This window comes from Pseudophryne corroboree (genome assembly GCF_028390025.1).
Source record: "Pseudophryne corroboree isolate aPseCor3 chromosome 3 unlocalized genomic scaffold, aPseCor3.hap2 SUPER_3_unloc_22, whole genome shotgun sequence".
NCBI lineage: Eukaryota > Metazoa > Chordata > Amphibia > Anura > Myobatrachidae > Pseudophryne > Pseudophryne corroboree.
Window position 1 is genome coordinate 50,990 of NW_026967511.1, and position 27,225 is coordinate 78,214.

A 27,225-nucleotide genomic window follows, 5' to 3' on the forward strand; every position below is an offset into this window, starting at 1 on the left:
ATCTCTGGGCTGGTAACACACAGTGACATGATGTGAGGGGGGGAGCAGGAGTATAATAGGGGCTGATGGCTCCTGATGTAGGAGATATACCAGAGAGTGTGGGGAGGAGACTGGTCAGATCTCTGGGCTGGTAACACACAGTGACATGATGTGAGGAGGAGAGCAGGAGTATAATAGGGGCTGATGGCTCCAGATGTATGATATACACCAGAGAGTGTGGGGAGGAGACTGGTCAGATCTCTAAGCTGGTAACACACAGTGACATGATTTGAGGGAGAGCAGGAGTATAATGGGGGCTGATGGCTCCTGATGTATGAGATACACCAGAGAGTGTGGGGAGGAGACTGGTCAGATCTCTGGGCTGGTAACACACAGTAACATGATGTGAGGGGGAGAGCAGGAGTATAATAGGGGCTGATGTCTCCTGATGTATGAGATACACCAGAGAGTGTGGAGAGGAGACTGGTCAGATCTCTGGGCTGGTAACACACATTGACATGATGTGAGGGGGAAAGCAGGAGTATAATAGGGGCTGATGGCTCCTGATGTATGAGAAACACCAGAGAGTGTGGGGAGGAGACTGGTCAGATCTCTGGGCTGGTAACACACAGTAACATGATGTGAGGGGGAGAGCAGGAGTATAATAGGGGCTGATGGATCCTGATGTATGAGATACACCAGAGAGTGTGGGGAGGAGACTGGTCAGATCTCTGGGCTGGTAACACACAGTGACATGATGTGAGGGGGAGAGCAGGAGTATAATAGGGGCCGATGGCTCCTGATGTATGAGATACACCAGAGAGTGTGGGGAGGAGACTGGTCAGATCTCTGGGCTGGTAACACACAGTGACATGATGTGAGGGGGAGAGCAGGAGTATAATAGTGGCTGATGGCTCCTGATGTATGAGATACACCAGAGAGTGTGGGGAGGAGACTGGTCAGATCTCTGGGCTGGTAACACACAGTGACATGATGTGAGGGGGAGAGCAGGAGTATAATAGGGGCTGATGTCTCCTGATGTATGAGACATACCAGAGAGTGTGGGGAGGAGACTGGTCAGATATCTGGGCTGGTAACACACAGTGACATGATGTGAGGTGGAGAGCAGGAGTATAATAGGGGCTTATGGCTCCTGACTCCCCCACTGGGCAGATACATTTCCATCATTAGTCTGTACGGACAGAGGAGGGTGTAGGATAAGAGATTGCTGTAGTGACTGAGCAAGGAGAATATGTGACTCTCTTCTGTGTTTATAACTCACCTGTGCCGATATCTGTAGGGATCTCCTCCTCCTTACATTGCTGATCACCCCGCACATACGTCTCTTCTTCTCCCTCTATATCTTCTGCCTTTATATCAGTCACATACGTCTCTTCTTCTCCCTCTATATCTTCTGCCTTTATATCAGTCACATACGTCTCTTCTTCTCCCTCTATATCTTCTGCCTTTATATCAGTCACATACGTCTCTTCTTCTCCCTCTATATCTTCTGCCCTTATATCAGTCACATACGTCTCTTCTTCTCCCTCTATATCTTCTGCCTTTATATCAGTCACATACGTCTCTTCTTCTCCCTCTGTATCTTCTGCCTTTATATCAGTCACATACGTCTCTTCTTCTCCCTCTATATCTTCTGCCTTTATATCAGTCACATACGTCACTTCTTCTCCCTCTATATCTTCTGCCTTTATATCAGTCACATACGTCTCTTCTTCTCCCTCTATATCTTCTGCCTTTATATCAGTCACATACGTCTCTTCTTCTCCCTCTATATCTTCTGCCTTTATATCAGTCACATACGTCTCTTCTTCTCCCTCTGTATCTTCTGTCTTTATATCAGTCACATACGTCTCTTCTTCTCCCTCTATATCTTCTGCCTGTATAACAGTCACATACGTTTCTTCTTCTCCCTCTGTATCTTCTGTCTTTATATCAGTCATATACGTCTCTTCTTCTCCCTCTATATCTTCTGCCTTTATATCAGTCACATACGTCTCTTCTTCTCCCTCTATATCTTCTGTTTTAACATCAGACATATGTTCTACCTATAAAAAAATAATAGGATTTTAATTACCTACCGGTAAATCCTTTTCTCGTAGTCCGTAGAGGATACTGCGGTCTACATTAGTACCATAGGGTATAGACGGGTCCACTAGGAGCTTTAGGCACTTTAAGAAATCAATAGTGTGCACTGGCTCCTCCCTCTATGCCCCTCCTACCAGACTCAGTCTAGAAACTGTGCCCGAGGAGAAGGACATACTTCGAGAGAAGAAGGATTAAACTGAACAGTGGTGAGATTGGAACCAGCTCACACATACAAGAGGAAAGCGAAGTTAACCAAACTTTGAACAGGAACAGCCACAGCTGAACCAACAACAATACTGAACCAAGTAACTGTGTAGGAAATACGAAGCACTGGGCGGGCAACCAGTGTCCTCTACGGACTACGAGAAAAGGATTTACTGGTAGGTCATTAAAATCATATTTTCTCTTACGTCCTAGAGGATACTGGGGTCCACATTAGTACCATGTTGATATACCAAAGCTTTCAAACCGGGTGGGAGAGTGCTGAGGTTCCTGCAGAACTGATTGACCAAACTGAAGGTCCTCTGCGGCCAAAGTATCTAACTTGTAGAACTTAGCAAACGTGTTCAAACCCGACCAAGTTGCTGCTCGGCAGAGCTGTAAAGCCGAGACACTCCGGGCAGCCGCCCAGGAAGACCCCACCGACTTAGTAGAGTGGGCCTGTACTTTAGGATCTGGCAAACCTGCCGTAGAATAAGCCTGCTGGATAGTAAGTCTGATCCAGTGAGCAATAGTCTGCTTTGAAGCAGGACACCCAATTTTCTTGGGATCATAGAGAACAAACAGCGAGTCAGATTTTCTGTGACGAGCCGTCCGCTTCACATAGATCTTCAAAGCCCTCACAACATCCAAGGACTTTGAGGTAACAGAGGTGTCCGTAAACACCGTAACCACAATAGGTTGATTGATATGAAACGCAGACACCACCTTAGGAAGAAACTGCTGATGGATTCAGAGTTCAGCTCGTTCTTCATGAAAAATCAAATAGTGGCTTCTTTCAGACAACGCCCCCAGTTCTGACACACGTCTTGCTGAAGCCAAGGCCAACAGTGTAACAGTCTTCTATGTAACAAACTTTACGTCCACCTCCCGTAAAGGCTCAAACCACTCCGATTGTAGAAACTGCAACACCACGTTGAGATCCCAAGGTGCTGTGGGAGGCACAAAGGGAGGTTGGATGTGCAGAATACCCTTCAAGAACGTATGAACCTCAGGGAGGAAAGCCAATTGTTTGTGGAAAAAAATGGATAAGGTTGAAATCTGGACCTTTAAAAAGGAGCCCAAACGTAGGCCCACATCCACACCTGACTGTAAAAAAAGGAGAAAACGTCCCAATTGAAATTCCACTGCAGGACATTTCCTGTTCTCACACCACGAGACATATTTTCTCTAAATACGGTGATAATGCTTAGACGTTACCCCTTTCCTGGCTTGGATCAGGGTTGGAAGAACCTTGTCCGGAATTCCATCCCAGGCTAGAATTTGGCGCCCAACCTCCATGCCGTCAAATGTAGCCATGTTAAGTCTGGCTAGACGAACGGCCCCTGTTGTAGAAGATCCTCTCGAAGAGGTAGAGGCCACGGGTTCTCTAGGAGCATCTACAGTAGATCCGCGTACAAGGCCTTTCTTGGCCAGTCCGGAGCAATGAGAATTGCTTGAACCTTTCCCCTTTTTATTCTTTTGAGAATTCTTGGGATCAATGGAAGAGGTGGAAACACGTAAACCGTCTGGGAGACCCATGGAGTCACCAGGGGGTCCACCGCCACTGCTTGTAGGTCTCTCGACCTGGAACAATACCGCATGAGCTTCTTGTTGAGACGAGAGGCCATTATGTCTATGTTAGGGTCTCCTGCCCTGTGCTGCCACGTCGTCATGGCAACCGGGAGACAAGTGCTAGTGGAGTAACCTGAGCGCAGCTGATACTCCGGTTCGGGTCTTTTGCTGTGCAGTGGTTATAGGCTCTGTGCACGGCAGGGGATCCGGTGCTGGTTTTTGTGCTCACAGTCTGTGAGGTCTGAGTGGGGCGTGGACAGCACCTGCTTTATAAGGCCTCTTTTCAGGGTAAGCAGATGCTGCTGAATCTTTGTTGGTTAGTCAGTTCATGAAAGTTAGCCAGTACTGTGTAGCTTTGTATTTGTTTGTTGCTTACTGCAAATAGGCCTGGGGATTTGGTATTACACTCTGCCAATCCAGACCTAGCAGTAAGACTGGAGTCAGTCGTTTAGCTTGCTGGGGTTCTGTTACTACTCTGTGAACCTAGCAAGTTTGCGGCTGTATTCTAAGACTTGCCTGTCTAATCCTGTCTCACTGTGCTAGGTGTCAGGGGTCAGTTTAGTGGCAGTAAGCTAAAACCTGTGCACTGCAAGTGAGAAATAGGATTGTGGAGACTCTCCTTGTGTCTATCATTCCATCTCTGACCAAGGAGTTTACTGCCACACCCGTTGGTAACCCTTTAGGGTTTTGCTGTTGCCCTTAGCAACAGCATTTCAGGTTCTCTACGTATTAAAACACAACATCTTGCTTTTTACATCTGAGCAGTTCTAATACAAGGGAGATACCCAGTTCCTTAGCCTCTGGGCTTCTCTGTTCACTTTGTGTGTATTTTGTTACCCTATCACCTTCTGTGTACGTTATGTCATATTCCCCAGTTTGTCTGTGAGTCCATTTGTTTTGCATAACAGTTCAAACACCAGTACATTCCTGCAGACACTGGAGTGCATAACAGTTCTGACACCAGTACTTTCCTGCAGGCACTGGTGTGCATAACATATTCAGCAGCCTAATACTCCTGTTGAAATTTTGTGGGAATATGGAGCATACCCCTCAAAATACGTTGCAACAGGTGGTCGATCAGGTGCAGGTCCTGACTCGACAATTTAATGATTGTCCATTAAAATGCACACCTCCCAGGCTGCTGGCGGATCTCCCGCAGCAGCAGCACCTGCAGGGGTTAAGGAGCCGAAAGTAAATCTCCCGGATCGTTTTTCTGGAGATCGCTCGCAGTTCTTTTGTTTCAAGGAGAGCTGCAAGCTATACTTCCGGCTTAGGCCTCAGTCTTCTGGGTCGGAGATTCAGCGGGTGGGCATAGTGATTTCCTTGCTACAAGGAGACCCACAGGTCTGGGCATATGGGTTGCAGCCTGACTGTCCGTCGCTTAAAAGTGTTGATGCTTTTTTTACGGCACTGGGCATGTTGTATGATGACCCTGACAAGACGGCCTCAGCCGAGGCTCAGATTTCGATCCTTAAGCAAGGGCGAAGGCCAGTTGAGGTTTACTGTACGGAGTTTCGGAGGTTGGCCCATGATACCCAGTGGAATGACCCAGCCCTGAGACACCAGTACCGAAGAGGTCTTTCTAACCAGATAAAGGACCAACTGGTACAATATCCCTTGCCTGATAGCTTGGATCAGCTCATGCAGTTATCCATCCGGGTGGATAGACGGCTGAGAGAGCGTAGGCTTGAAAGGGAGACTGAGATTTCCTTCCTTCCCAAGGGAACCTCAGACTCTGAGGAATTTTCTGAGGAGCCTATGCAGATTGGGGCTACCCGCCTCTCCTCGCGTGAGAAGACGCGGAGGAGACAGCAGGGGTTGTGTTTGTACTGTGGGAATAAAGGTCATGTGGTAGTATCATGCCCAGAAAAGCCGGAAAACTTCAGGGCCTGAGGGTGATGGGAAATATCCTGTCAGGCCAGAAGTCAGAATTTCCCAAGAAGACTTTTATCATTCCGGTGACCTTGAAGATCCTCGGTCAAACTGTCAAGACTGAGGCCTTTGTGGACAGTGGGGCCGACGGGGTTTTTATGGACCGCCAATTCGCCCTGAAACACTCTGTTCCCTTAGTACCCTTGGCATCGGAAATTGAGATTTGTGGGTTAAATGGGGAACCATTATCCCAAGGTAAAATTACCTCTTGCACTAGCCAGATTTCTTTGTTTATTGGAGCCACACACTCTGAAAAATTGTCCTTTTATGTGACTGTCTGTACTTTTGCCCCATTGGTGTTGGGGTTACCCTGGTTAAGGGCCCACAATCCTCAATTTGACTGGGTCTCTGGGGAGATTCTTAGTTGGGGTACTGATTGTTTCAGGAGTTGCTTGAGCCTTCCAGTCAGGCTCTCGCAGCTAAGTTTGCCAGGATTGCCAGGGTGTTATGCAGATTTTGCGGATGTGTTCTCCAAAAAAGTTGCAGAGGTACTACCTCCCCATCGCCCCTATGACTGTGCCATTGATTTGTTGCCAAATGCTAAGCTTCCCAAGAGCAGGTTGTACTCCCTGTCACGTCCTGAGACTCAGGCTATGGCAGAGTACATTCAGGAGAACTTGGCTAAGGGATTTATCAGACCTTCACAGTCTCCAGTTGGGTCGGGGTTCTTCTTCGTGGGTAAAAAGGACGGTTCGTTGCGACCCTGCATCGACTTCAGGGAATTGAACCGTATCACGATTAAAAACTCATACCCACTGCCTCTCATTTCGGTCTTGTTTGACCAGCTTCGTACTGCCACCATTTTTTCTAAGATTGACCTACGCGGTGCGTACAATCTAATCCGAATAAGAGAGGGGGATGAATGGAAGACTGCCTTTAATACCCACTCAGGGCATTATGAATATTTGGTGATGCCTTTTGGGCTCTGTAATGCCCCGGCAGTCTTCCAGGATTTCATGAATGATGTGCTCAGGGAATATTTGGATAGATTCTTAGTTGTATACTTAGATGACATCCTAATCTTCTCCCATTCCCTGGAGGAACATCGGAAGCATGTACGCTTAGTCCTCCAGAAACTCAGAGACCACCGGCTTGGGGCGAAGCTGGAGAAGTGCGAATTTGAAGTTCAGCAAATCGCATTTCTAGGATATATTATCTCCCCAGAAGGTTTCCAAATGGAGGGTTCCAAGGTACAGGCAGTCCTGGATTGGGTGCAGCCCACTAGTTTGAAGGCGCTTCAGCGTTTCCTGGGCTTTGCGAATTTTTATAGACGATTTATCGCTGGATTTTCGTCTATAGTGGCGCCCTTGGTGGCACTCACTAAGAAAGGGGCGGATGTTGCTCACTGGTCTTGTGAGGCTAAAGCGGCTTTTGCCCGTCTCAAAAGGGCATTTGTTTCGGCCAAGGTGCTGCGACACCCAGATCCAGAGCGTCCTTTTGTGGTGGAGGTGGATGCCTCTGAGATGGGTATTGGGGCAGTGCTTTCTCAGATGGGAGTGTCTGATAATCGCCTTCATCCCTGTGCTTACTTTTCCCGTAAATTTTCGCCTGCCGAGATGAATTATGACGTGGGTAACCGGGAATTGTTGGCTATTAAGGATGCACTGGAGGAGTGGAGACACTGGCTTGAGGGGGCTAAGTTTGTGGTCTCAATTCTCACTGACCATAAGAATCTGGCATATTTAGAGTCAGCGAAGCGTCTCAATGCCAGGCAGGCACGATGGGCTTTGTTTTTTGCTCGCTTTAATTTTTTGATAACATATCGCCCTGGGTCAAAAAACATCAAGGCTGATGCGCTCTCGCGGAGTTTTGCTCCAATCCAGGAGACCACCGAGGAGCCGTTGCCCATTGTTTCCCCATCATGTATTAAAGTGGGCATTACCCAGGACCTCTTATCATTAGTCCTTAGAGCACAGGAGCAGGCTCCTCCAGACCTTCCGGTAGGTCTTTTGTTTGTGCCTCCTAGGTTAAGACAGCGAGTGTTCCTGGAATTCCATGCCAAGAAGTCGGCAGGTCACCCGGGTATTGCCAGAACTCGGGAGTTGCTATCTAGGGCGGTGTGGTGGCCCTCGGTGGCTAAGGATGTGGATCAGTGGGTTCGGGCATGTGACATCTGTGCCCGAAATAAGACTCCTAGAGGGGTTCCTGTTGGCCCATTACATCCACTCTCTATCCCATCTAAGCCATGGACCCACATTTCAATGGATTTTGTGGTGGACTTGCCCAAATCCTCGGGGATGACAGCCATCTGGGTTGTCGTTGACAGGTTTTCGAAGATGGCGCACTTCGTTCCACTGGTTGGGCTGCCATCAGCCAGACGCCTGTCTGAATTATTTATGCTGCATGTTGTGCGTCTCCACGGGTTGCCACTTGATGTGGTCTCTGACCGCGGATCCCAGTTTGTGGCCAAATTCTGGAGGGCATTTTGTTCCGATCTCCAGATTTCTGTCAGCTTGTCGTCAGGCTACCATCCGCAGTCTAATGGGCAGACTGAAAGGGTGAACCAGTCCTTGGAGCAGTTCCTCAGGTGTTATGTCTCCAAGTGTCAGACTGACTGGGTTGCTCATCTGTCCATGGCGGAGTTTGCCTATAACAACGCGGCTCACTCTGCTACAGGGATCTCTCCCTTCCTTTGTGTGTATGGGCATCATCCTAAGGCCAATTCTTTTGACCCCCTGGACTCCACGCCTGGTGGTTCCTCTGTGGTTTCGGTCCTTAGAGGTATTTGGCGGAAAGTGAAGAAAGCCCTTGTGTCTGTGTCATTAGTGACCAAAAGGGTTTTTGATAAGCGGAAAAGACCCTGCAGCTTCAAATTAGGAGACTTCGTCTGGTTGTCTACCAAGAATTTGAAGTTGAGACAGCCATCTCATAAGTTAGGGCCCCGGTTAATCGGCCCTTATAAGATCACCAGGGTTATCAATCCGGTGGCATTTCAGTTAGATCTGCCCCGTTCTTTGGGTATCAATAAAACATTTCATTGTTCCCTTTTAAAACGGGCGATTAGTAATCCTTCTTCCAGTGGAAGACCTTCCCCTCTTCTGATACGTGGCCAGAGGGAGTTTGTTGTTGAAAGGATTCTTGACTCCAAGGTGGTTCGGGGTCGGCTGTCATTTTTGGTGCACTGGAAGGGGTATGGCCCGGAGGAGCGGTCGTGGGTGCGCAGTTGTGATCTTCATGCCCCCAGACTGATACGCTCTTTCTTCTCGCAGTTCCCCGATAAACCCGGTGGTAGGGGTTCTTTGACCCCTCGTCAGAGGGGGGGTACTGTTAGGGTCTCCTGCCCTGTGCTGCCACGTCGTCATGGCAACCGGGAGACAAGTGCTAGTGGAGTAACCTGAGCGCAGCTGATACTCCGGTTCGGGTCTTTTGCTGTGCAGTGGTTATAGGCTCTGTGCACGGCAGGGGATCCGGTGCTGGTTTTTGTGCTCACAGTCTGTGAGGTCTGAGTGGGGCGTGGACAGCACCTGCTTTATAAGGCCTCTTTTCAGGGTAAGCAGATGCTGCTGAATCTTTGTTGGTTAGTCAGTTCATGAAAGTTAGCCAGTACTGTGTAGCTTTGTATTTGTTTGTTGCTTACTGCAAATAGGCCTGGGGATTTGGTATTACACTCTGCCAATCCAGACCTAGCAGTAAGACTGGAGTCAGTCGTTTAGCTTGCTGGGGTTCTGTTACTACTCTGTGAACCTAGCAAGTTTGCGGCTGTATTCTAAGACTTGCCTGTCTAATCCTGTCTCACTGTGCTAGGTGTCAGGGGTCAGTTTAGTGGCAGTAAGCTAAAACCTGTGCACTGCAAGTGAGAAATAGGATTGTGGAGACTCTCCTTGTGTCTATCATTCCATCTCTGACCAAGGAGTTTACTGCCACACCCGTTGGTAACCCTTTAGGGTTTTGCTGTTGCCCTTAGCAACAGCATTTCAGGTTCTCTACGTATTAAAACACAACATCTTGCTTTTTACATCTGAGCAGTTCTAATACAAGGGAGATACCCAGTTCCTTAGCCTCTGGGCTTCTCTGTTCACTTTGTGTGTATTTTGTTACCCTATCACCTTCTGTGTACGTTATGTCATATTCCCCAGTTTGTCTGTGAGTCCATTTGTTTTGCATAACAGTTCAAACACCAGTACATTCCTGCAGACACTGGAGTGCATAACAGTTCTGACACCAGTACTTTCCTGCAGGCACTGGTGTGCATAACAGTCTATTTGTGGAATTCCCCACCGGCGTGTCAAGGACTCGAACACCTGCGGGTGAAGGCCCCACTCTCCTGGGAGGAGGTTGTGTCTGCTGAGGAAGTCTGCTTCCCAGTTGTCTACTCCCGGAATGAAGATTGCAGACACAGCGCCACGAGTGTCTTTCTGCCCAGAGGAAAATCTTTGTTATCTCGGACACTGCTGCTCAGCTCTTCATTCCACCTTGTCGGTTTATGTACATTACTGCCGTCACATTGTCTGACTGAACTTGAATGGCGTGATCCTGAAGAAGATGTGATGCCTGTAGAAGGGCATTGTATATGGCCCTTAGTTTCGGAATGTTGATTGGAAGGATGGTTTCCTGACTTGACCATTTTCCTTGGAACTGTTCCCCTTGGGTGACTGCTCCCCAACCTCTGAGGCTTGCGTCTGTAGTTAGCAGAATCCAATTTTGAATCCTGTACCTTCGACCCTCGGTCAGGTGAGAAGTCTGAAGCCACCACAGAAGAGAAATACTGGCTTTTCACAACAGACGTATCCTCTGGTGCATGTGAAGATGCGATCCGGACCATTTGTACAACAGATCCAGCTGGCGTAAAACCTTCCGTACTGCAGAGCCTCATAAGAGGCTACCATCTTCCCCAGATGGTGAATACGTAGATGCACCGATATCCGGGTTGGTTTTAGAACGTCCCGCACCATTGACTGGATTACCACTGCCTTTTCCAACGAAAGGAATACCTTCTGTTCCTCTGTATCCAGTATCATCCCCAGAAACGGAAGCCTCCGTGTTGGTTCCAGGTGGGATTTTGGCAGGTTCAGAATTCCCCCATGATCCTGGAATAATCGGGTTGAGAGGGCAATGTTGTCCAACATCCTCTGCCTGAATGGTGCTTTTATCAGCAGGTCGTCCAGATACGGTATTATGTTCATACTTGCGGAAGAGAATCATCATCTCTGCCATTACCTTGGTGAATACCCTCGGTGCCGTGGAGAGGCCATATGGCAAGGCCTGGAACTGGTAGTGACAGTCCTGTAATGCAAACCTTAGATAAGCCTGATGAGGCGGCCAAATCGGAATATGAAGGTACGCATCCTTGATATCCAGAGACACCAGGAATTCCTCCTCCTCCAGACCTGAGATCACGGCTCTCAGAGACTCCATCTTGAATTTGAACACCCGTAAGTATGGGTTCAATGACTTGAGGTTTAAAATGGGCCTTACCGAACCGTCCGGTTTCGGTACCACAAACAGGCTGGAGTAATAACCCTCGTTTTGCAGTTGAAGTGGAACTGGAACAATGACCTGAGTCTGTATCAGTTTTTGAATTGCTGCCTGTAAAGTCATACTTGCTTCTGCAGAAGCTGGTGTAGCCATAGGCGATAAGATCTTTGACCCATGGATCCAGGCATGATGTTGGCCATATGAATTGGGTTCCCATCTGCCAGTCTTCCAGGCAGTGTGGTCCACCATCATGCAGAAGGCTTAGAGGAAGCAGAACTGGAGGTCTGTTCCAATGAACCTGCAGATGCCGGTTTTCTGGGTTTACCTTTAGCGCCTTTGAAGGCTGTAGAGCAGGCATTCCCAACCACGGTCCTCAGGGCACACCAACAGTGCAGGTTTTAGTGATATCCAGGCTGCAGCACAGATGGTTAAAATAAGAATTTACTCACCGGTAATTCTATTTCTCGTAGTCCGTAGTGGATGCTGGGAACTCCGTAAGGACCATGGGGAATAGACGGGCTTCGCAGGAGACTGGGCACTCTAAAAGTAAGATTAGGTACTATCTGGTGTGCACTGGCTCCTCCCTCTATGCCCCTCCTCCAGACCTCAGTTAGGGAAACTGTGCCCGGAAGAGCTGACACTACAAGGAAAGGATTTGGAATCCAGGGTAAGACTCATACCAGCCACACCAATCACACCGTACAACTTGTGATAAACTTACCCAGTTAACAGTATGAACAACAACTGAGCCTCATTCAACGGATGGCTCATAACAATAACCCTTTTGTTAAGCAATAACTATATACATGTATTGCAGAGAGTCCGCACTTGGGACGGGCGCCCAGCATCCACTACGGACTACGAGAAATAGAATTACCGGTGAGTAAATTCTTATTTTCTCTGACGTCCTAGTGGATGCTTGGGACTCCGTAAGGACCATGGGGATTATACCAAACCTCCCAAACGGGCGGGAGAGTGCGGATGACTCTGCAGCACCGAATGAGCAAACTCAAGGTCCTCCTCAGCCAGGGTATCAAACTTGTAGAACTTAGCAAATGTGTTTGAACCCGACCAAGTAGCAGCTCGGCAAAGCTGTAACGCCGAGACCCCTCGGGCAGCCGCCCAGGAAGAGCCCACCTTCCTTGTGGAATGGGCTTTCACTGATTTTGGATGCGGCAGACCAGCCGCAGAATGCGCCTGCTGAATCGTGCTACAGATCCAGCGAGCAATAGTTTGCTTTGAAGCAGGAGCACCCAGCTTATTGGGCGCATGAAGGATAAACAGCGAGTCAGTTTTCCTGACTCCAGCCGTCCTGGCTACATAGATCTTCAAAGCCCTGACCACATCCAGTAACTTGGAGTCCTCCAAGTCCCGAGTAGCCGCAGGCACCCCAATAGGTTGGTTCAAATGAAACGCTGATACCACCTTTGGGAGAAATTGGGGACGAGTCCTCAATTCTGCCCTGTCCATATGGAAGATCAGATAGGAGCTTTTACATGACAAAGCCGCCAATTCTGACACACGCCTTGCTGAAGCTAATGCCAACAGCATGACCACCTTCCACGTGAGATACTTTAGCTCCACGGCCTTAAGTGGCTCAAACCAGTGTGATTTCAGGAAATCCAACACAACGTTAAGATCCCAAGGTGCCACTGGAAGCAAGAAAGGGGTCTGAATATGCAGCACTCCCTTAACAAACGTCTGAACCTCAGGCAGTGAAGCCAGTTCTTTTTGAAAGAAAATGGATAGGGCTGAAATCTGAACCTTTATGGACCCCAATTTTAGGCCCATAGTCACCCCTGACTGTAGGAAGTGCAGAAATCGACCCAGGTGGAATTCCTCTGTTGGGGCCTTCCTGGCCTCACACCAAGCAACATATTTCCGCCATATACGGTGATAATGCTTAGCTGTCACATCCTTCCTAGCTTTTAACAGCGTAGGAATCACTTCATCTGGAATGCCCTTTTCCGTTAGGATCTGGCGTTCAACCGCCATGCCGTCAAACGCAGCCGCGGTAAGTCTTGGAACATACAGGGCTCCTGTTGCAACAGGCCCTGTCTGAGAGGCAGAGGCCATGGGTCCACTGAGATCATTTCTTGCAGTTCTGGGTACCAAGTTCTTCTTGGCCAATCCGGAACGATGAGTATAGTTCTTACTCCTCTCTTTCTTACTATCCTCAGTACCTTGGGTTTGAGAGGAAGAGGAGGGAACACATAAACCGGCTGGTACACCCACGGTGTCACTAGTGCGTCCCCAGCTGTCGCCTGAGGGTCCCTTGACCTGGCGCAATATCTTTTTAGCTTTTTGTTGAGGCGGGACGCCATCATGTCTACCTGCGGCATTTCCCACCGATTTGTAATCTGTGTGAAGACTTCTGGATGAAGTCCCCACTCTCCCGGGTGGAGGTCGTGTCTGCTGAGGAAGTCTGCTTCCCAGTTGTCCACTCCCGGAATGAACACTGCTGACAGTGCTAGCACGTGATTCTCCGCCCATCGAAGAATCCTTGTGGCTTCTGCCATTGCCATCCTGCTTCTTGTGCCGCCCTGGCGGTTCACATGGGTGACCGCCGTGATGTTGTCTGATTGAATCAGCACTGGTTGTTTTTGAAGCAGGGGCTCTGCTTGACTCAGGGCATTGTAAATGGCCGTTAGTTCCAGTATATTTATGTGTAGTGAAGTTTCTTCCCTGAGTGACTGCCCCCCATCCTCGGAGGCTTGCATCCGTGGTCACCAGGACCCAGTCCTGTATGCCGAACCTACGGCCCTCGAGAAGATGAGCACTCTGCAGCCACCACAGCAGAGACACCCTGGCCCTCGGGGACAGGGTGATCAGCCGATGCATCTGAAAATGCGATCTGGACCACTTGTCCAACAGATCCCACTGAAAGATCCTTGCATGGAACCTGCCGAAGGGAACTGCTTCGTATGAAGCAACCATCTTTCCCAGGACTCGCGTGCAGTGATGCACCGACACCTGTTTTGGTTTCAGGAGGTCCCTGACCAGAGATGACAATTCCTGGGCCTTCTCCACCGGGAGAAACACCTTCTTCTGTTCTGTGTCCAGAATAATGCCGAGGAAAAGCAGACGCGTTGTAGGAATCAGCTGTGACTTTGGGATATTCAGAATCCAGCCGTGCTGATGCAGCACTTCCTGAGAGAGTGCTACGCTGACCAACAACTGCTCTCTGGACCTAGCCTTTATGAGGAGATCGTCCAAGTACGGGATAATTATAACTCCCTTCTTCCGAAGGAGTATCATCATTTCGGCCATTACCTTGGTAAATATTCTCGGTGCCGTGGAGAAACCAAACGGCAACGTCTGGAATTGGTAATGACAGTCCTGTACCACGAACCTGAGGTATTCCTGGTGAGGCGGGTAAATGGGGACATGCAAGTAAGCATCCTTGATGTCCAGCAACACCATAAAATCCCCATCTTCCAGGCTTGCAATAACCGCTCTGAGCGATTCCATTTTGAACTTGAATTTCTTTATATAAGTGTTCAAGGATTTTAAATTCAGAATGGGTCTCACCGAACCGTCCGGTTTCGGTACCACAAATATTGTGGAATAGTAACCCCGTCCCTGCTGAAGGAGGGGGACCCTGATTATCACCTGCTGGAGGTACAGCTTGTGAATTGCCGCCAGTACTACCTCCCTTTCTCTGAGAGCAGCAGGCAAGGCTGATTTGAGGTAACGGCGAGGGAGAGTCGCCTCAAACTCCAGCTTGTATCCCTGAGATACAATTTGTACAGCCCAGAGATCCACCCGTGAGCGAACCCACTGGTTGCTGAAGTTTCGGAGATGCGCCCCCACCGCACCTGGCTCCGCCTGTGGAGCCCCAGCGTCATGCGGTGGACTTAGTGGAAGCAGGGGAGGATTTTTGTTCCTGGGAACCGGCTGCCTGGTGCAGCTTCTTTCCTCTACCCCTGCCTCTGGCCAGAAAGGATGCGCCTCTGACCCGCTTGCCTTTCTGAGGCCGAAAGGACTGCATTTGATAATACGGTGCTTTCTTAGGCTGTGAGGGAACCTGAGGTAAAAAAGTCGACTCCCAGCTGTTGCTGTGGATACGAGGTCTGAGAGACCGTCCCCAAACAATTCCTCACCCTTATAAGGTAAAACCTCCATGTGTTTTTTAGAGTCGGCATCCCCTGTCCACTGCCGAGTCCATAATACTCTCCTGGCAGAAATGGACATTGCATTAATTCTAGAGCCCAGCAGGCAAATGTCCCTCTGGGCATCCCGCATGTGTAAGACGACGTCTTTTATATGTTCTAGGGTTAGCAAAATAGTATCCCTGTCGAGGGAATCAATGTTGTCTGACAGGGTATCAGTCCATGCGGCTGCAGCGCTACACATCCAGGCTGAAGCAATTGCGGGTCTCAGTATAGTACCTGAGTGTGTATACACAGACTTCAGGATAGCTTCCTGCTTTCTATCCGCAGGTTCCTTTAGGGCTGCCGTATCCTGAGACGGCAGGGCCACCCTTTTAGATAAGCGTGTCAGCGCCTTGTCCACCCTAGGGGATGTTTCCCAACGTGACCTATCCTCTGGCGGGAAAGGGTACGCCATCAGTAACCTCTTAGAGATCACTAGTTTCTTATCAGGGGAACTCCACGCTTCTTCACACAATTCATTCAATTCATCAGATGGGGGAAAAGTCACTGGCTGCTTTTTCTCCCCAAACATAATACCCCTCTTGGTGGTAACCGGGTTAATGTCAGAAATGTGCAATACATCTTTCATTGCAGTAATCATGCATCGGATGGCTTTTGTAGACTGTACATTTGTCTCATCATCGTCTACACTGGAGTCAGACTCCGTGTCGACATCTGTGTCTACCATCTGAGCTAGCGGGCGTTTATGAGCCCCTGACAGCCTCTGAGTCGCCTGGGCAGGCGCGGGCTGAGACCCCGGCTGTCCCAAGGCTGCTGCGTCATCGAACCTTTTATGTAAGGAGTTGACACTGTCGGTTAAGACCTTCCACATATCCATCCAATCAGGTGTCGGCCCCGTCGGGGGCGACACCACACTTATCTGCCCTTGCTCCGCCTCCACGTAACCCTCCTCATCAAACATATCGACACAGCCGTTCAGACACACCGCACACACACAGGGAATGCTCTGACTGAGGACAGGACCCCACAAAGTCCTTTGGGGAGACAGAGAGAGAGTATGCCAGCACACACCAGAGCGCTATATAACCCAGGGATACACACTTATAATAAGTGATTACCCAAAAGCTGCTTATTTATCTTATTTGCGCCTAAATTTATGTCCCCCCCTCTCTTTTTTACCCTTCTTGCACCTGGATACTGCAGGGGAGAGCCTGGGGAGCTGCTTCCAGTGGAGCTGTGAAGGGAAAATGGTGCTGGTGTGCTGAGGAAGAAGGCCCCACCCCCTCAGCGTCGGGCTTCTGTCCCGCGTTTTGTGTATAGTAATGGCGGGGGTTTTTACACATATACAGTGCCAGACTGTATATGTGTATTTTTAGTGCCAAAAGGTATTATAATTGCTGCCCAGGACGCCCCCCCCCCCCCCCAGTGCCCTGCACCCTACAGTGACCGGAGCGTGTAAGTGTGCTGGGAGCAATGGCGCACAGCTGCGGTGCTGTGCGCTACTTTAATGAAGACAGGAGTCTTCTGCCGCCGATTTCGTCATTCTCTTGTCTTCTGGCTCTGCAAGGGGGACGGCGGCGCGGCTCCGGGAACGGACGATCGAGGTCAGGCCCTGTGTTCGATCCCTCTGGAGCTAATGGTGTCCAGTAGCCTAAGAAGCACAAGCTAGCTGCAAGCAGGTAGGTTCGCTTCTCTCCCCTCAGTCCCTCGTAGCAGTGAGTCTGTTGCCAGCAGATCTCACTGAAAATAAAAAAACCTAACAAATACTTTCTTTACTAGCAGACTCAGGAGAGCCCACTAGGAGCACCCAGCTCTGGCCGGGCACAGATTCTAACTGAGGTCTGGAGGAGGGGCATAGAGGGAGGAGCCAGTGCACACCAGATAGTACCTAATCTTTCTTTTAGAGTGCCCAGTCTCCTGCGGAGCCCGTCTATTCCCCATGGTACTTACGGAGTTCCCAGCATCCACTAGGACGTCAGAGAACACATGGAGACATGGGCACTCTAAAGAACTTTTAGTATGGGTGTGCACTGGCTCCTCCCTCTATGCCCATCCTCCAGACCTCAGTTAGAGAACTGTGCCCAGAGGAGACGGACAGTACGAGGAAAGGATTTTGTTAATCTAAGGGCAAGATTCATACCAGCCCACACCATCCACACCGTATAACCTGGAATATACGCAACCAGTTAACAGTATGAACAAACTACAGTAACGGTCAAAGACCGATTCCAACTGTAACATAACCCTTATGTAAGCAATAACTATATACAAGTCTCGCAGATCCAGTCCGCACTGGGACGGGCGCCCAGCATCCTCTACGGACTAGGAGAAAAAGATTTATCGGTAGGTTTAAAATCTTATTTTCTCTTACGTCCTAGAGGATGCTGGGGACTCCGTAAGGACCATGGGGTTTATACCAAAGCTCCAGATCGGGCGGGAGAGTGCGGATGACTCTGTAGCACCGACTGAGCAAATGCTAGGTCCTCATCAGCCAGGGTATCAAACTTGTAGAATTTTGCAAAAATGTTTGAACCCGACCAAGTAGCTGCTCAGCAGAATTTTAATGCCGAGACCCCTCGGGCAGCCGCCCAAGAAGAGCCCACCTTCCTAGTGGAATGGGCCTTTACCGAATTTAGTAATGGCAATCCTGCCATAGAATAAGCCTGATGAATCGTGTTACAGATCCAGCGAGCAATAGTCTGCTTCGAAGCAAGAGCGCCAATCTTGTTGGCTGCATACAGGACAAACAGAGCCTCTGTTTTCCTAACCCTAGCCGTTCTGGCTACATAAATCTTCAAGGCCCTGACTACATCCAAGGACTTGGAGTCCTCCAAGTCACTCGTAGCCACCGGCACCACGATAGTTTGGTTCATATGAAAAGAAATCACCACAGAGTCCTCAATTCTGCTCTATCCACATGAAAAATCAAATAGGGGCTCTTGTGAGACAAGGCCGCCAATTCTGATACACGCCTTACAGATGCCAAGGCCAATAACATGACCACCTTCCAGGTGAGAAATGTTAATTCAACCGTTTGAAGAGGTTCAAACCAGTGTGATTTAAGAAACTGTAACACCACGTTCAGGTCCCAGGGTGCCACTGGGGGCACAAAAGGAGGCTGGATGTGCAGCACTCCTTTCACAAAAGTCCGGACTTCTAGGAGAGAAGCCAATTCCTTCTGAAAGAATATAGATAGGGCCGAAATCTGTACCTTAACAGAGCCTAACTTTGGGCCCATATCCACTCCTGTCTGTAGAAAGTGGAGAAAACGGCCCAGATGGAAATCTTCCGTAGGAGCATTCTTGGACTCACACCAAGAGACATATTTCCGCCAGATACGGTGATAATGTTTCGCCGTCAGCTCCTTCCTAGTCTTTATCAGAGTAGGCATGACCTCCTCCGGAATACCTTTTTCAGCTAGGATTCGGCGTTCAACCGCCATGCCGTCAAACGCAACTGCGGTAAGTATTGGAATAAGCAGGGCCCCTGCTGCAACAGGTCCTCCCCGAGAGGAAGGGGCCAAGGATCTTCTGCGATCATTTCCTGAAGATCTGAGTACCAGGCCCTTCGAGGCCAGTCTGGAACAGTGAGCATTGACTGTACTCTTTTCTGTCTTATAATCCTCAAAGTCTTTGCGATGAGAGGAAGAGGAGGAAACAAATAGACCGACTGAAACACCCATGGTGTCACCAGGGCGTCTACTGCTACTGCCTGAGAGTCCCGAGACCTAGCACAGTACCGTGGAAGCTTTTTGTTGAGGCGTGACGCCATCATGTCTATTTGAGGAATTCCCAAGAGACTCGTTATCTCTGCAAAGACTTCTTGATGAAGTCCCCACTCTCCTGGATGGAGATCGTGTCTGCTGAGTAAGTCCGCTTCCCAGTTGTCTACTCCCGGAATGAAGACTGCTGACAGAGCGCTTACGTGATTTTCCGCCCAGCGAAGAATCCTGGTGGCTTCCGCCATTGCCACTCTGGTCCTTGTCCCGCCTTGGTGGTTCACATGTGCCACATGTGAATCAGAACCGGTAGGTTGCGAAGAAGACCCTCCGCTTGTCGAAGGCCGTTGTATATGGCCCTTAATTCCAGCACGTTTATGTGCAGACAGGACTCCTGGTTTGACCATAGTCCCTGAAAATGTCTTCCTTGGGTGACTGCTCCCCATCCCTGAAGGCTCGCGTCCGTGGTCACCAGAACCCAGTCCTGAATGCCAAACCTGCAACCCTCTAGAAGGTGAGCACTTTGCAGCCACCATAGGAGAGACACCCTGGCCCTGGAGACAGTGTTATTTTCTGATGTATCTGTAGATGGGACCCGGACCACTGGTCCAGAAGGTCCCATTGAAATGGCCTTGCATGAAACCTGCCGAAAGGAATGGCCTCGTATGAGGCCACCATTTTTCCCAGAACTCGAGTGCATTGATGAACTGACACTCTTTTTGGATTTAGCAGGTCTCTGACCATGTTCTGGAGGTCCAGGACTTTTTCCGACGGTAGAAAATGGGCCCTGTGAGTCGGTGTAATCCGTAGATTGACCTCCTGTCGACATCCTGGACTCTGCTTTGTCCAGTCTCTTATGTAATGATGCTACACTTGCATGTAACATATGCCACATATCAATCCAATCCTGAGTCGGCACCACCGACTGGGACACACCACTCATCTGCTCCACCTCCTCCTTGGATAAGCCTTCCGCTTCAGACATGCCGACACACACGTACCGACACCCCACACACACCGGGATATAGCTATAAGGGGACAATTCCCTAAAGCAGGCCCTTTGGAGAGACAGAGAGAGAGTATTCCAGCACACACCCAGCGCCAACTGACACTGGAATAAACCCAGACAGCGCTTTTATATGAAATTACACTGATTTCCCCACTCACTGCGCCTGTAATGTGCCCCCCTACTCTTTTTTCAGCCCTCTGAGCTCGTTCAGCAGGGGAGAGTCCGGGGAGCCAGCGTCTCTGCAGCTTCTGTGGAGAAAATGGCGCTGGTTAGTGCTGAGGGATCAAGCTCCACCCACTCCAGCGGCGGGCTTTGGTTCCGCTTCAATAATCAAAAAATGGCGGGGGATCATTTATTTGCTGCCTCCACAGCCTAATAAACTTGTTTATTGCCAGTAATGAGGTTTATTGCTGCCCAGGGCGCCCCCCCCCCTGCGCCCTGCACCCATCTGTGCCATGTGTGTGTGTTGTTTGGGAGCAATGGCGCGCAGCTTAGTGCTGCGTGCTTACCACAGGAAGATCTGAAGTCTTCTGCTGCCTTGAAGTCTTCTCACTTCTCATACTCACCCGGCTTCTATCTTCCGGCTCTTTGAGGAGGACAGCGGCTCCGGGGCGAACCCCAGGGTGAGACCTGTGTTCCGACTCCCTCTGGAGCTAATGGTGTCCAGTAGCCTAAGAAGCAGAGCCTATAAGTGAGTAGGGCTGCTTCTCTCCCCTCAGTCCCACGATGCAGGGAGCCTGTTGCCAGCAGTGCTCCCTGAAAATAAAAAACCTAACAAAAGTATTTACAGAGAAACTCAGGAGAGCTCCCCTGTAATGCACCCAGTCTCCTCTGGGCACAGGATCTAACTGAGGTCTGGAGGAGGAGCATAGAGGGAGGAGCCAGTGCACACCCATACTAACAGTTCTTTATAGTGCCCATGTCTCCTGCGGAGCCCGTCTATACCCCATAGTCCTTGAGGACCGTGGTTGGGAATGCCTGCTGTAGAGAAACCCCTGGATATATTCTTAAATTTGGCCGTCCGAAAGGACTGCAACGTTGGAGCAGAGGAGGTCTTCTCAGCTGGGTGCTGCGGAAGGAAGATATGCAGACTTACCCGCAGTTGCGTTGGATATGTCCAAACATGGCCTCACCTGTGAAGGGTAGGCTCTCCACGCCTTTCCTGGAATCTGCGTCCGCAGTCCACATAAGCCTCTGCATGCTGACACTGCCATGGCAGTGACGCGTCCGTTGAGCAGGCCTATTTCTTTCATGGCCTCCACCATAAAATTTGCACAGTCATGTATATGTTGCAGTACCAAAACGATCTCTCCTCTGTGTAGAGAATCCAAATCATCAAATAGATTACCTGACCATTTTACAACGGCCTTAGTGATTCATGCACAGGAAATAGTGGGTCTCTGGGCCACCCCAGCAGCTGTGTACAGGGATTTGAGAGTGGTCTCAATATTGCGGTCAGCCGCGTCCTTTAAGAAGGCTGCCCCCGGGACAGGTAGAATAATTTTACGTGACAATCTAGATACAGATGCGTCTATGAGTACAGTGTAATGATCCCCTCTGCTGTGCAGGAAACACACTTCTTAGACATTGTAATGTGGGAGTTTGCACACACACACACACACACACACACACACAGGAAAATACAGGTTAAGGACAATTAACCAACAGCGCCCTCTAGGGAGAGTTATGAGGAAACCAGCCCCACAGCGCCCCTTTAGCTGATAATAATTTCAGCTGGGCACAGACTACTGAGAGCTGCGCTCCTACCCTTGTGCCGCCATTCCCGCCGGATACCCGCTACACCGGCGCTGTACTCGCCACTCTTCTATCTTCTGGCTCTGTTAGGGGTGGCGGCCATGCTGCGGGAGGGTACACTGCGCCGTGGTTGGGATTGCGCATGGTTCCCTCAGGAGCTCAGTGACCTGTCAGCCGGGAACGGGACCATTAACCCTATAGGAGGATTGGCCGTTCCCCCCCTAAGTCCCACGAAGCAGGCAGGCTGGTGCTATCTAGTCCTGCCTGAAAATACCAAACAGAAAATAAATGCAGAAAACTCTTCAGGATCTTCCAGCAACGTGACCAGCTACTCTGGGCACATTTTCTAAACTGAGTCTGGTAGGAGGGGCATAGAGGGAGGAGCCAGCCCACACTATTGATTTCTTAAAGTGCTCGTGGCTCCTAGTGGACCTGTCTATACCCCATGATACTAAATGGACCCCAGTATCCTCTAGGACATAAGAGAAACAAAAAAACTATAATGACATTTGCATACGCTCCTCTACAGATCATACAGTGGCAGTCACTTTGGTATATTGGGGAGACCCTAAATCCCACCTACCTGATCCTCCTGTGGGATCCTGTGATTCTCCTCTGTACAGTCCTGGGAATACAGAGGACGGGGACATCTCTCTGGGGTATCTCTGTTACTGGGCCCATCTGTAGGAGACACACAGTGACTGAGTACAGTGTATATATGTGATTATCAGATGATGTATGTATATATAGGGGACCCCATACCTGCTCTCCCCTGTACAATACGTGACAGTCTCCTCTTACCCAGTGATGTGAGGGGCCGGTGATTCTCCATCATCACGTCCTTGTACAGACCCCTGTGTTCCTCTATATACTCCCCCTCCTGCATGGAGACATAGACAGTGACATCCTGACACCTTATAGGAACCTGACACACACAGTGATACAGTCATCACCCAGACACATCCCCCGGTGTTACTGTATAATGTCCCATTCCCAGCAGTCACCTCTCCAGTCATCACCCAGACACGTCCCCTGGTGTTACTGTATAATGCCCCATTCCCAGCAGTCACCTCTCCAGTCATCATCCAGACACATCCCCTGGTGTTACTGTATAATGCCCCATTCCCAGCAGTCACCTCTCCAGTCATCACCCAGACACGTCCCCTGGTGTTACTGTATAATGCCCCATTCCCAGCAGTCACCTCTCCAGTCATCATCCAGACACATCCCCTGGTGTTACTGTATAATGTCCCATTCCCAGCAGTCACCTCTCCAGTCATCACCCAGACACATCCCCCGGTGTTACTGTATAATGTCCCAATCCCAGCAGTCACCTCTCCAGTCATCACCCAGACACATCCCCTGGTGTTACTGTATAATGTCCCATTCCCAGCAGTCACCTCTCCAGTCATCACCCATACACGTCCCCTGGTGTTACTGTATAATGTCCCATTCCCAGCAGTCACCTCTCCAGTCATCACCCAGACACATCCCCTGGTGTTACTGTATAATGTCCCAATCCCAGCAGTCACCTCTCCAGTCATCACCCAGACACATCCCCCGGTGTTACTGTATAATGTCCCATTCCCAGCAGTCACCTCTCCAGTCATCACCCAGACACGTCCCCTGGTGTTACTGTATAATGCCCCATTCCCAGCAGTCACCTCTCCAGTCATCACCCAGACACGCCCCCTGGTGTTACTGTATAATGTCCAATTGCCAGCAGTCACCTCTCCAGTCACCACCCAGACACGTCCCATGGTGTTACTGTATAATGCCCCATTCCCAGCAGTCACCTCTCCAGTCATCACCCAGACACATCCCCTGGTGTTACTGTATAATGTCCCATTCCCAGCAGTCACCTCTCCAGTCATCACCCAGACACATTACCTGGTGTTACTGTATAATGTCCCATTCCCAGCAGTCACCTCTCCAGTCATCACCCAGACATATCCCCTGGTGTTACTGTATAATGTCCCCATTCCCAGCAGTCACCTCTCCAGTCATCACCCAGACACGTCCCCTGGTGTTACTGTATAATGCCCCATTCCCAGCAGTCACCTCTCCAGTCATCACCCAGACACGTCCCCCGGTGTTACTGTATAATGTCCCATTCCCAGCAGTCACCTCTCCAGTCATCACCCAGACACATTACCTGGTGTTACTGTATAATGTCCCATTCCCAGCAGTCACCTCTCCAGTCATCACCAAGATACATCCCCCGGTGTTACTGTATAATGTCCCATTCCCAGCAGTCACCTCTCCAGTCATCACCCAGACACATTACCTGGTGTTACTGTATAATGTCCCATTCCCAGCAGTCACCTCTCCAGTCATCACCCAGACATATCCCCTGGTGTTACTGTATAATGTCCCATTCCCAGCAGTCACCTCTCCAGTCATCACCCAGACACATTACCTGGTGTTACTGTATAATGTCCCCATTCCCAGCAGTCACCTCTCCAGTCATCACCCAGACACATCCCCTGGTGTTACTGTATAATGTCCCATTCCCAGCATTCACCTCTCCAGTCATCACCCAGACACATCCCCTGGTGTTACTGTATAATGCCCCATTCCCAGCAGTCACCTCTCCAGTCATCACCCAGACACGTCCCCTGGTGTTACTGTATAATGTCCCATTCCCAGCAGTCACCTCTCCAGTCATCACCCAGACACATCCCCTGGTGTTACTGTATAATGCCCCATTCCCAGCAGTCACCTCTCCAGTCATCACCCAGATATGTCCCCTGGTGTTACTGTATAATGCCCCATTCCCAGCAGTCACCTCTCCAGTCATCACCCAGACACGTTACCTGGTGTTACTGTATAATGTCCCATTCCCAGCAGTCACCTCTCCAGTCATCACCAAGATACATCCCCCGGTGTTACTGTATAATGTCCCATTCCCAGCAGTCACCTCTCCAGTCATCACCCAGACACATTACCTGGTGTTACTGTATAATGTCCCATTCCCAGCAGTCACCTCTCCAGTCATCACCCAGACATATCCCCTGGTGTTACTGTATAATGTCCCATTCCCAGCAGTCACCTCTCCAGTCATCACCCAGACACATTACCTGGTGTTACTGTATAATGTCCCCATTCCCAGCAGTCACCTCTCCAGTCATCACCCAGACACATCCCCTGGTGTTACTGTATAATGTCCCATTCCCAGCATTCACCTCTCCAGTCATCACCCAGACACATCCCCTGGTGTTACTGTATAATGCCCCATTCCCAGCAGTCACCTCTCCAGTCATCACCCAGACACGTCCCCTGGTGTTACTGTATAATGTCCCATTCCCAGCAGTCACCTCTCCAGTCATCACCCAGACACATCCCCTGGTGTTACTGTATAATGCCCCATTCCCAGCAGTCACCTCTCCAGTCATCACCCAGATATGTCCCCTGGTGTTACTGTATAATGCCCCATTCCCAGCAGTCACCTCTCCAGTCATCACCCAGACACGTTACCTGGTGTTACTGTATAATGTCCCATTCCCAGCAGTCACCTCTCCAGTCATCACCAAGATACATCCCCCGGTGTTACTGTATAATGTCCCATTCCCAGCAGTCACCTCTCCAGTCATCACCCAGACACATTACCTGGTGTTACTGTATAATGTCCCATTCCCAGCAGTCACCTCTCCAGTCATCACCCAGACATATCCCCTGGTGTTACTGTATAATGTCCCATTCCCAGCAGTCACCTCTCCAGTCATCACCCAGACACATTACCTGGTGTTACTGTATAATGTCCCCATTCCCAGCAGTCACCTCTCCAGTCATCACCCAGACACATCCCCTGGTGTTACTGTATAATGTCCCATTCCCAGCATTCACCTCTCCAGTCATCACCCAGACACATCCCCTGGTGTTACTGTATAATGCCCCATTCCCAGCAGTCACCTCTCCAGTCATCACCCAGACACGTCCCCTGGTGTTACTGTATAATGTCCCATTCCCAGCAGTCACCTCTCCAGTCATCACCCAGACACATCCCCTGGTGTTACTGTATAATGCCCCATTCCCAGCAGTCACCTCTCCAGTCATCACCCAGATATGTCCCCTGGTGTTACTGTATAATGCCCCATTCCCAGCAGTCACCTCTCCAGTCATCACCCAGACACGTCCCCCGGTGTTACTGTATAATGTCCCATTCCCAGCAGTCACCTCTCCAGTCATCACCCAGATACATCCCCTGGTGTTACTGTATAATGTCCCATTCCCAGCAGTCACCACTCCAGTCATCACCCAGACACATCCCCTGGTGTTACTGTATAATGTCCCATTCCCAGCAGTCACCTCTCCAGTCATCACCCAGACACATCCCCTGGTGTTACTGTATAATGCCCCATTCCCAGCAGTCACCTCTCCAGTCATCACCCAGATACATCCCCCGTTGTTACTGTATAATGTCCCATTCCCAGCAGTCACCTCTCCAGTCATCACCCAGACACATCCCCCGTTGTTACTGTATAATGCCCCATTCCCAGCAGTCACCTCTCCAGTCATCACCCAGACACGTTCCCTGGTGTTACTGTATAATGCCCCATTCCCAGCAGTCACCTCTCCAGTCATCACCCAGAAACATCCCCTGGTGTTACTGTATAATGTCCCATTCCCAGCAGTCACCTCTCCAGTCATCACCCAGATACATCCCCCGGTGTTACTGTATAATGTCCCATTCCCAGCAGTCACCTCTCCAGTCATCACCCAGACATATCCCCTGGTGTTACTGTATAATGTCCCCATTCCAAGCAGTCACCTCTCCAGTCATCACCCAGACACGTCCCCTGGTGTTACTGTATAATGTCCCATTCCCAGCAGTCACCTCTCCAGTCACCACCCAGACACATCCCCTGGTGTTACTGTATAATGCCTCATTCCCAGCAGTCACCTTTCCAGTCATCATCCAGACACCCCCCTCCCCCCTGGTGTTACTGTATAATGCTCCATTCCCAGCAGTCACCTCTCCAGTCATCACCCAGACACAACCCCTGGTGTTACTGTATAATGCCTCATTCCCAGCAGTCACCTTTCCAGTCATCATTCAGACACCCCCCTCCCCCCTGGTGTTACTGTATAATGCTCCATTCCCAGCAGTCACCTCTCCAGTCATCACCCAGACACGTCCCCCGGTGTTACTGTATAATGTCCCATTCCCGGCAGTCACCTCTCCAGTCATCACCCAGACACGTCCCCCGGTGTTACTGTATAATGCCCCATTCCCAGCAGTCACCTCTCCAGTCATCACCCAGACACGTCCCCTGGTGTTACTGTATAATGTCCCATTCCCAGCAGTCACCTCTCCAGTCACCACCCAGACACGTCCCCTGGTGTTACTGTATAATGTCCCATTCCCAGCAGTCACCTCTCCAGTCACCACCCAGACACATCCCCTGGTGTTACTGTATAAT

The 27,225-nt window shown here is 50.0% G+C and overlaps 1 protein-coding gene across 1 annotated transcript in view; it reads right to left on the reverse strand.

The window, feature by feature from the left end:
- The window catches only part of LOC134983725 (zinc finger protein ZFP2-like), an 80,466-nt gene that overhangs the window by 26,170 nt on the left and 27,071 nt on the right, over positions 1-27,225 (reverse strand). Inside the window, exons 3-5 of the mRNA XM_063949371.1 lie at positions 22,604-22,682; positions 22,382-22,483; positions 1,262-2,041 (exon numbers count right to left, since the gene is read on the reverse strand). Coding sequence (XP_063805441.1) covers positions 1,262-2,041; positions 22,382-22,483; positions 22,604-22,637 — 916 coding nt within the window. The 5' untranslated portion in view covers positions 22,638-22,682. The remainder of the gene's footprint in view (positions 1-1,261; positions 2,042-22,381; positions 22,484-22,603; positions 22,683-27,225) is intronic.